At 42.6% G+C, this 10,972-nt stretch overlaps 1 protein-coding gene across 1 annotated transcript; it reads right to left on the bottom strand.

The window, feature by feature from the left end:
* Nucleotides 1-7,408: 7,408 nt before the first annotated feature.
* Nucleotides 7,409-8,116, bottom strand: LOC112468635. Its single transcript, XM_025037917.1, has one exon. The coding sequence runs from the start codon at nt 8,114-8,116 to the stop codon at nt 7,409-7,411; it is 708 nt and encodes a 235-aa protein (XP_024893685.1).
* Between the last annotated feature and the right edge of the window lie 2,856 nt (nt 8,117-10,972).

Raw genomic sequence — 10,972 nt, 5'->3', positions numbered from 1 at the left:
GAATTTTTTATTGTACGCTCTGTATTCATATACAGAAATATACCCAGTTCATATACTTACTTTTTTTGTATCAGTCTTTGAAGTACGATTTTTTGTAATGGTTTTATTTTCATCATGAAACTCGCCATAGGAAAGTGAGAACGCTCTAATTATTGCAACGGCTGAAGATGGCTCAAAACTGAACCGAAACGTATCGGAATGTGAAGAGAAATAATAAATTCTATTGAATTTACGCCCCAGGATCAGCGTCCGACCCTTACTGCCCCGATTTCTCATTTATTGGGTTTTATTTTCTTTGTTACATTTACTTTCTTTCTTATCTTTTCCACATGTTCTATTTTCATCCGATGTTTTATCAGTATTTTTATTTTTATTTCCATTCTATTTTATTTTTCCAATTTTTGTCTCTATTCTTTCTTGTAGATTTGTGTCACCTTTCGAGTTCTAAACAAAAAATGTATTATTTGTGCAAATTTATCGGTTGTCAGCAATTTATTCTTTTTTAATTATTTTCTTAATATGTGTAATCAATTTTATGAGAAAAATATCAAATACCGTACTGTTCGAGATCCGTCGAACTTTTCTACGCGAAACATCGGCTCGAAAACATTATTATATTTAACATCGAGAAATACCGATGTTTATGTTGTTCGAGCTCTGTCGAACTTGTGCGAAATATACGTTCCCCGCGATCCTCGCGCCCTCGAAGCCCATCGATCGCGATCACGCGTTACGAGAGTGCTCCCTTATTTGTCGAAGCACGGAAACGGCTGTTTTGACGCGTGATGTGACCATACGGACGAATAGCGATTCAGCTCTCATCGCGCGTTCGTTCCTGAAAAACAATCCTCTTGAGTAAACGGCGAATTCGCTCGCCTCGACAGTCAGTCGTTGCTGAGGATTCCTAGCCTCAAGTCGGGAGCTAGAACTCATAACCAAAAATCGTCGCGTATCAATCCTCGTCTAAAGACAGCACGGCTCTCTCCCACTTAAATCGCTGCGTGAATCGCTACTCGCTCGTTTCGTCTTAAAGTGCGGATCAAAGTTCCTTATATATTTAAGTGTGCTACTTAGCGAGGGGTCCGAAAACTTCCGGTCGTGCTCCGCTCGCGATCGTTCTTCTGCCGCGCGCTCAAGATTTCCGTTCGACACGTACAAGATCTCCGCTCCGCGAGAGGCTTCGATGCGAGAAGCTGAGACAAGATTTCCGTTCGCGATACCTGGCAGAAAATTACGAACGACTCAGAAGATTTCCGAATCCGCGGCGCACGATCCGTTGTTCCCCCTCGCGTCTTTTTCGTTCTTGAAATAAAGACTATATATTTCTTTGTGCAATCTGTGTTTTGAGTGCTTTCATCCTCCTTCCTCCCGTGAATTTACGACTCGCGGTATCCACGCTTCTCGCTCAACTCTGAGCGGAATCCAGATTCAGGGCGACCGTCGTAAAACGACGCCCGAACACCGTACTAAAAATTATATGAAAGATACAGAATATTTGTCACACTTTCTCCCACAAAAATCGCGATTGGTCTATTCGGGTCTATTCGCGGAAAGACATCAGTTATCTCGTGATTTTTGTCCATTTGCATGGCAAATCATAAAAGAAAATGTAACAAATATTCCGCCCGCGCAAAAAAAATATAATGTACAAAATATAAATTATGCGCGATGCTTATATAAGAAAAGATGAACTTAGAATTAAACAGGCATATTTAATGTTCACTATGAGTCCAGGACAAGGCTCCAGTATTGAACAAATATGAAAACTTTATTCAACAAATTTCCACTTAAATTATATTATTTTGACTGAATATTACGTACATACTTGGTTAGACAAAGTTGAAATTTTACCATAAAGAAACCAGCTTAGACTAAACGGTATATATGTATAAGAAACAATAAACTCTTGCAATACTTTCAAATAGATATTATATATATTACAAAGGAAACAAAACTTACATGCGGTGGTCGTTCAACTTCTGAATCTATCTCGAAATCTGTTGCAGTATCACACAGAGTCAACGGTGAAAATTCTACTCTTTTGCCTTTTGTTTTCTCTTCTACCTCTTCTTTTGATTCTATTGAGATAAAATTGCATTAAAGTTACCTCTGTGATTTCTCTACTGTGATACAATTTTTTAGAAATATTACCTGCACAAATTGCTTTCCTCTGTATTTTTCCAATAATACCGTTATAATAGTTACCGTCGTCCCACTTTATTTTATATTTTTTCTCAAAATCAATGTTTTTTATATCAAAATTTGCTATTTTATCTGCACTAATAGCCTCTTTTAATCCATCTTCAAACTTGACGTATGTACACGAACATGTTGAATAATTAGAATTTGCCACGTGTTTTTGCCAGTAATTTACTCTGCGCAACGTTTTGGTCCTCAGCTTTCATAGAGACTGCGATCCGTTATTTACATACTATGTTCGAGATATGCGGATGACTTCTTTTTTTTTTCCTTATAACTACATGGCTGTGAAAGCGCATTAACGTTGATCGATATAAATTTACATTATATGTAACATTACACGTAAATTACGCATGCATATCTAATAATGAGGTGTAAATATTTTGCGCGGGATTAATGATTCTCTGTTATGAAATTTACATTGTGATGCCAAATAAATCAGCTTTTCTCATGATTAAAAATACTATTTTGCAACGCGAAATATTTTGATCGTACATTCATCTAAAAATGTTAAATATAAGAAACGAATATTTCTAAAAATATAGACATACTTACAGGCCTAATCGTCCTCGATCTGCTATCGAGGATATGTCAATTTTATTAACATCAATCGTGTCAATACACTAATTCAGCTCGGCAATTTATTCTCAATTCTCAAGCTCAAAACTGGTCGTCTTTTCCTTCTTCTCCAAAACTAGTCGTCGAGTGCGACCGTGCGATCAGTACGTGCGACAGGCAGCGACAGGACAGGAGACGAAAACAAATAGCGATCAGTGCGGCGCGGCGCATTCGGCGCGTTCATGATTGGCACGTGACTGGAAGCGCGGCGCATTGGGCGCGTACATGATTGGCACGTGATTGGATGGTGCGGGATTGTTGGCGGGCAATTCGAATGCACTTATTTACAAAAAAAACACAAAGTTGGCTATATACTTTTCTATACCCTGGCGGAAAAAATTTCTATAAATAACTACAAAATTTAACTAGAAATAGAATTTTGCACATTTTTGTTGGAATATTTAATTTTTTGTAGAAATATCTACGAAATAGTACCACAAATTATAATGTTCTCAAATCAAGAAATTATTGCAAGTAGTATTTTATGAAAAACTACAATTTTATAAAAAATAGTACAAAGATCTACAAATTTTAAAAATTTAAGAAAAAACCAAATATTAAAACATCTGCTTACTTGTAGAATACTACAATTATTTATAAATAATTATAGAAATCTACTACAATTTACGTATCGTAAAACTATGCAACCTAGAATCTAATTCAGTTCTTAGTTTCTCATAAAATACTACAACTGCGTACAAATACTAACAAATACCGATTTTTTTGTACAGCTCAAAAATTTATTACAATTATGGTTAATTAAAATTTGTAATTTTTAGTTAAATGTTACAAATTTTTACACAAATCTTCCAAAATTCATCTATTATTAATAACTTCTTAATTCGCAGAAATCAAAATACTTATGTTTTTATTTTCGTATAGTTTGTTGTAAAGTCCAATAGAAAAATACATAAGTGTACAATTTTTTACCTATATAAAGGACCACGCACTAATTATATGAAAAAAGTGGCCACCGTTAAAATCGACGAAAACTACAAAAAACTGTAGTTTGTGTGATGCCGATGAAAAGTTCAAATCCACACAACCCTCAAAATATGCTAGTTTTTAAGCTACGAGCCTATAAAGGTAATATTGGTGGTATAAAACGTACACATATTATACATAGTATACCCACTCTTAGCGTTACCCAAGATCAACCAGTGAAGGTGGTGAGTGTCTGATCTCCTTTTTTGTTCTTGTTTTTATTTTTTAAATATTTTTTTTAATATTTCTTATTTTTTAATATTTTTTATTTTTTTATTTTTTATCTTATAGTGTTTTTCTATTGTCTCAAACTCCTTGATTTGGCGTGATTTGATATCTCGGATATGCGCGTCATCAACCAAGTGTAAAATATCCAAGCAATGCATTATTGCATAACATCATTGATGCTGGTAATAGGGAGAATCAAGGAGTTTGAGACAATAGAAAAACACTATAAGATAAAAAGAAAAAAACAAAAATAAAAAATAAAAAATATTTAAAAAATAAAAAAATAAAAATATTAAAAAATAAAAAATATTTAAAAAAATATTTAAAAAATAAAAACAAGAACAAAAAAGAAAATCAGACACTCACCACCTCCACGCTGGTTGATCTCGGGTAACGCTAAAGAGTGGGTATGCTAGTGGGTATGTATTGTAACGATGCGCCCCTTTCGACAAAGCATCGTCCCCGGCTACCACCCGCCGGGAGCCGCCCGACCGATTCTCCGTCGGGCGAGGACAGAGCGCGGTGCGCCCACATTTTTTTAAACGCTTGAAACGCACCGTGTGCGCGGGAAATCCGCCGCACCGGTGCCTTCCCGCACGATGCCGACGAGCGCCGAAGCGAGCCGATCCCCGCCGAAGCGAGCACGCGGGATCGCGCCGCTCCCACCACCGCACCGTCGCCTGACGATCGGCCTCCCTCCTGCCAAGCTCACCGCGCCGAGCGATATAAAAAACCGGCGCGCTCGACGAAGAGACACTTCGTCTTCACCGCGGCTCTCCGCTATTCTTGACGAAGCTACCTTCCGAATCCTAGGGCAACACGTACAACGAGGTCCAGAGTTCTGGTTCTCGACTGAGTTCTCAGAGTGTTCCCGAACTCCCTGACACTTACCCCGACGGCCACGGCACCGTGGGGTCGAGCGTGCTCGGCCTCGCAGCGAGGGTTCTCACGACCGTGACCCCGGGATTCCGCCATCCTCTGATGCAAAATACCGCGCTTCGTTGTATTAATTAGTTTCAGCATTTCGGCACCCCGGCACTGCCGATGATTCATATAGAATATCTAATTCGGTTCATATAGCATATCCGATATCTGTAGCCGCGTTCCGTATGTAATAGACCGCGTTCCGTTGTCGTCTTATATCTTTATTTTATGTATTAATTCCGTTAGTTCCGTTATCCGTTAGTTCCGTTATCGTCTATCTGTAGCCGCATTCCGTATGTAATATACCGCGTTCCGTATCGTCTTATACCTTTATACCGCGACGGACTCCGCTCTGTCAAATACCGCGCTGCGTTATTCCCGCCTCTGCGTACCGCATCTCGAGGCGAAGACTCGAGTCCCGATATTTCGTATACCGCGTCGCGTTGCACCGGCACTACCGACCATTGTAATCTACCGCGTCCAGTTTGTATGTAATACCGAATCCCGAGTATTTTATATTATAGTTCATATTATAGTTTTGAATAAAGTGTATGTTGCTGTCACATGGCAAATTGATTACTGTCTCTGGGCCTTTCATCGAACTCCCGATCCTGTAAACCAGTCCGTGTTCGATAAAGTCAGGCCGTTACAGTATAATATGTATACGTTTTATACCACCAATATTACCTTTATAGGCTCGTAGCTTAAAAATTAGCATATTTTGAGAGTTGTGCTACAGTTTTCCGTAGTTTTCGTCGATTTTAACGGTGGCCACTTTTTTCATATAATTAGTGCGTGGTCCTTTCTGATTTGTGAATGATTGTAATTTTGCATACAATACTACAAGGTTCTATAGAAAACGACACAATCCTTAAGCCTTTTACAACTCGTGAATTCATGAAAATCTACATAAATTTGCTTTTTTTATATGTTTATAAGATACTACAATTTTACATGAAAATTAACAAATCTTCAACCAAACCTTTTCAACCTTTCAATGGAAATTAAAAATTAATATGTCAATTAAAAAAAGTAAGTATTTTATGCAAAATTAGAAAAAAAAACTTAAAATAACATATAAGCAATGAGAAGTGCCGTTTTCGGTCGAAGCGGATCTTGATGCTTAATAATTGTTCCGGCTCCAAAAAAATCGGCCGGCGGCTAGTACAGTCTTTGGATAAGGACTCGACGGTCAGGAGGGAGTGGTACTCGTACGAATTCACTCAATTTGATTGTAAAACGTTTAATCGCCCTAGTCAGTTAAATTCGGCTCACGTTACAATTAAAGTGCACAGGTAAACTTAAGCACGACCGTCTCGAACGAAAGCTGGAGGACGAATCTGCCGGCCGTTCGTCGATCGACGCGACCGAATACATCGTCGACCGTTAACGAGGTCCAAAACAAGGCGAAGCTCCGGTACCTTTAGATCCTTTGTCTTTAGATTAAACATAAACACCGTGTATACTTATGACGATCACGTGTTCGTTGGATCCAAGCGTTTCGTTTCGAGAGCGTTCGAGATAATCGGCGAAATGAGCGAATGGTGGCGATGCTTCCGACGAACGTTTCGTGCGGAATAAGTTTGATGCCGGAACATACCGCCTGCCTCGAATGGTTACATTCGAAACGAGGTGAATCTGCGAATACGTCCAAGCTTGACAAACAAACAGACATAGATTTCTATAGATTTGACATGAGTAATTAAGCGTAGAATTTATGTACAAGTTTTTATACAGACTGCAAAACGACGAGAATATAGAACTTGTCCGGCGAGACTTAGTTAACTAAAGATCTGTGTTCAGTTAGCTCCGCCCGCCATGGCGGAGTCTTGTGAGGTTTCGACATTTATATCCACTGGTAGAAAACAGAGTTTAGCGATCGGGCGCTTGTATTTAGAGCGTGTCGTTTTCACTGTCACGACGCGAACTAATCCGTCAGCGCCAGGATGGCATTTGTAATGCGCCCGAGTTCCCAATGACTCGGTGGCGCTAGCGGATTACGCACTAATACTAATTGACCGCGTTTGGCCAGTCGCTGAACGATTCGCCACTTTGGGCGTTGTTGAACGGTATGCAAGTAATCATTCGCCCACGCCTTCCAAAAACCTTCGGTGAATCGCTGAAAGAGTTGCCAACGTGATAATCGGTTCTCGTTTAAATCGATAACGCTGGGTTCCGGAGGCGCAATAAGTGGGCCGCTGATCAAAAAATGACCGGGAGTCAATGCTTGATAATCTTCGATACTCTCTGACATCGCGGCGACGAGGCGAGAGTTCAAACACGCTTCGATTCGGCAAAGTAGCGTGGTCATTTCTTCAAAAGTTAGCGTGTGCGCGCCGACGCAGCGTTTCAAATGGTGTTTGACGCTGCGGACTCCAGCCTCCCACAGCCCTCCGAAATGTGGCGTAGAGGGAGGCAAGAAATGCCATGATGTCCCGTCAGTGGCAATGTAGTTTTAAAAATTAGGATCGCGGATCGCGGTAGAATAAGCTTCGGTCATTTCTCGATCAGCGCCCTGGAACGTGGTTCCATTATCTGAATACATAGATTTCGGCAAACCGCGGCGTGATACGAATCTGTGGTAGAAAGCGACGAAAGTCGCGGACGTGTAATCGCTCACGAGCTCGAGATGCACGGCTCTCGTTGTGAGACAGACAAATAATGCTATGTAGGCCTTATGAGCTTTATATCCTCGACCAAGAGCGTTTCTGACTAGCAACGGCCCAGCATAATCGACGCCGGTGTGCACAAAGGCGCGGGAGGCGCGATTAACTCGAACGTCCGGTAAGTCCCCCATGAGCTCGACCGGCACTTCGGCCTTTTCACGAGTGCAGGCAATGCATTTAAATAGAACGGCGCGTACGACAGCGCTTGCTCGCAAAATCCAAAACTCATTGCGTAAGGAGGCAAGAGTGAGTTGTGGACCCGCATGTAACGTTTTCAGGTGATGATGTTGGATAATGAGGGAGAGAAGATGATGAGAGCTCAGGATGATCGGATTCTTCATAGCTTCTGGGAGATGCGACTGACGAAGCCTTCCTCTTACGCGAATCAGTCCCTCCGAATCTAAGTACGGATTAAGCGATGATAACGCGCAAGATTTCGGCACGGATCTTTGTCGGGCGAGCAGCCCGCGCTCTTCAGCGAAGAGCTCTGACTGCATCGTTTTGAGCCAATACGTCTCTGCCTCACGAATCTTATCAGGAGAAAGGATCGCGGATTTACGAGAACTGTTGCGCACGGATTCTGAGGAATAGATGGATCTACGAATTCTATCGATGAATACCAGCAGGTAGGCTGTCACACGGAGCAATCTTGGCCAAGAGAAGAATCGAGATGCCAGAACCCAACGTTCCGAAACAAGTGTGGTACCTACCAGTTTTTGGTTGCGAACCTCGAGGGGCGCGTCGGGCTGTAACGGAGGGCACGAGTGTGGCCAGTGATCCGACGACAGCATCAACCACGAGGGGCCCGCCCACCAAAGGCTGGATTTTGCAAGATCATCCGGAGTGGAACCGCGTGAAGCGCAGTCCGCGGGGTTGTCATTTGTCGGGACATGACGCCACTTGGCGTCGGGAACAAGTGTTTGAGTCGCGGAGACGCGATTCGCGACAAAGGTTTGTCAATGCGACGGTTGCTTGTTGAGCCACGCGAGTACAATTTGTGAGTCTGTTCAACAGTAATCGTCCATTCGTAATTGTAAAACTGACTTAATGAATTTAATTAACCTTACGAGAAGGTGAGCGGCCGACAATTCAAGTTGCGGTATGCTCAAGGTTTTAAGGGGGGCCGACTTTCGACTTCGCCGTTAACAGCGACACGGTAACCGACCCGTCGACTTAAATAATTTTGAGATATACGACGGCTCCATACGCTTTTGCTGACGCGTCCGAAAAGCCGTGCAGTTCTACTTGCAGAGTCGCGGATTCGTATGTCGTCCAGCGTGGAATTGTAACATTTTCCAGTAGGTGAAGTTGCGTGTAATATTGAGACCAATTATCGAGATAATCCCGTGGGATTGGATCATCCCAGTCGCATTTGATACGCCATAATTGTTGCATCAAAATCTTGGCGGTTATGATCACAGGAGTAACCCAGCCAAGCGGGTCGTAGAATTTCGCGATGGTGGATAGTATTGCGCGTTTCGTTTCCCAGATTTTGCGACGAATTTATTTTAAAGGTGAAACTATCGAGATTCGGATTCCACGTGATCCCTAACACCTTAATAGTTTCGTCAACCTCGAGATTTTTGTTGCAGGCTAACCCATGGTCAGACGGATCAATATCGGAAAGAAGTTCGGGGCTGTTGCTTGCCAATTTTCTTAGCAAAAAACCTTCCTTTTTCAGTAGCGCGATCAATTGATTACGAGTTTGACGAGCGAGAATTTGATCGTCCGCGCCGAAGACGCAGTCGTCGACATAAGTTTGTTTACGTAACACAGGAACGGCAAGCGGAAAATCGGCCCCTTCATTGATTGTGAGTTGATCTACCGAGCGAAGGGCCTGGTGCGGAGCGGCCGCGGTGCCGTAAGTGACTGTAAGTAACCGGTAATCTGCGATCGGCGCTTTGGGCAAGGGACGCCACAGAATGCGTTGATAATCGGTATCCTGAGGATTAACTAATACTTGTCGATACATTTTGGCAATATCGGCGATGTAGACATACCGATATTGCCGCCATTGTAAAATAATTTCCGTCAAGTCAGTTTGGAGCTTTGAACCAACTAACAAATGGTCATTCAGTGACGTGCCGTTCGTGGTCTTGCAAGATGCGTTGAAAACGACGCGCAGGCGGGTAGTGGCGCTATCAGCCCGGAGAACCGCATGGTGTGGTATATAATAAAGATTGCGTGGTTTTACGCGAGGCTCGGTTGACGGAATTTTAAGCATGTGGTCAAGTTGTTCGTACTCCTACAGGAAGGCGCGATATTCGGAGGCTAGAAAAGGATTTTGCTCAAAGCGTCGCTCTAACCGATAGAGAATTGAAAGTGCGGCGAAACGAGATTCGCCTAACTGCGGAGGAAAACTTTTGAAGGGATGCCTTACGACATATCGCCCTTCCTCATTACGGAAGTGAGTCGCTAAGAAATGCTCCTCGCATTGTTGGTCCTCAGGGCTTAATTGAGTGCTCTGAGGGATCTCTTCTGTTTCCCAGAAGCAACGAAGGTTTGAATCGAGATTCTCGAGGACGGTTCCGAGATGTATGTGAAGGTTCCCGGGGGAATTGGGTGAACTGGATGATATGTGACCGGAAAGGATCCAGCCTAAGGTCGTATTTTGTGCAACCGGCTCGTCGTCGGGTGTTTTACGGACTCCGTCGAGGAGAAGCATACCAAATAAATCCGCTCCGATAATGATGTTGATGGGATCGTTACTCATAAGTTGATCGTCAGTTAATTTTAATCCGGTTATATGCTTCCACGGACCTTTAATATGCGTTTGATCTGGCGTATAGCTCGTGAGCAATTTCAGAATGAGCGCTGTTGTTTCGTACACGGGAGTTTCGCTCGCCGCGGATGTTAGGACAATCGACGTCGCGTGACGCACGGCGGTCTGAGTTTCGCCGATGCCGCTAATTCGTACAACGCGTTTCATTCGCGGTAAGCGCAAGGATTGTGCTAAGGCTTCGGAGATTAGGGTTGACATGGAGCCCTGATCGAGCAGAGCGCGCACAGTTACAAAGCATCCTTGCGGGGACTGCACTCGCACACGAGCGGTTGCAAGGAGAATCTTCGATTTTGGTGACACGGACTTAGACATTACATGAGACGTTATTTCCGTGTCAACAGTATTGTCGGTCGGCGAGGACGTTTGCCCGACCTCGGTTTTGCTTGGTTTATCCGTCGCGTCGAAGTATAATAAAGTGTGATGTTTCCTGCTTTGACACTGTTTACAGAGATGAGAATTGGTACACTCCTTTACCGCATGTTTAATACTAAAGCAATTTATGCAACGTTTATTCCTTTTAATAAAGTCGAACCGCTGAGATGGAGTTTTGCTTAAAAATGTCGAGCATTGA

This window comes from Temnothorax curvispinosus, unplaced genomic scaffold (genome assembly GCF_003070985.1).
Source record: "Temnothorax curvispinosus isolate PA1 unplaced genomic scaffold, ASM307098v1 QBEX01001816.1, whole genome shotgun sequence".
NCBI classification, from domain to species: domain Eukaryota; kingdom Metazoa; phylum Arthropoda; class Insecta; order Hymenoptera; family Formicidae; genus Temnothorax; species Temnothorax curvispinosus.
The sequence above is the reverse complement of the archived record's forward strand: the minus strand, read 5'-3'. Positions and strand labels throughout refer to the sequence as shown.

Excerpts from the sequence above, each read along its gene's own strand:
- LOC112468635 (XM_025037917.1), bottom strand. The coding sequence starts at position 8,116 with ATGCAGTCAGAGCTCTTCGCTGAAGAGCGCGGGCTGCTCGCCCGACAA.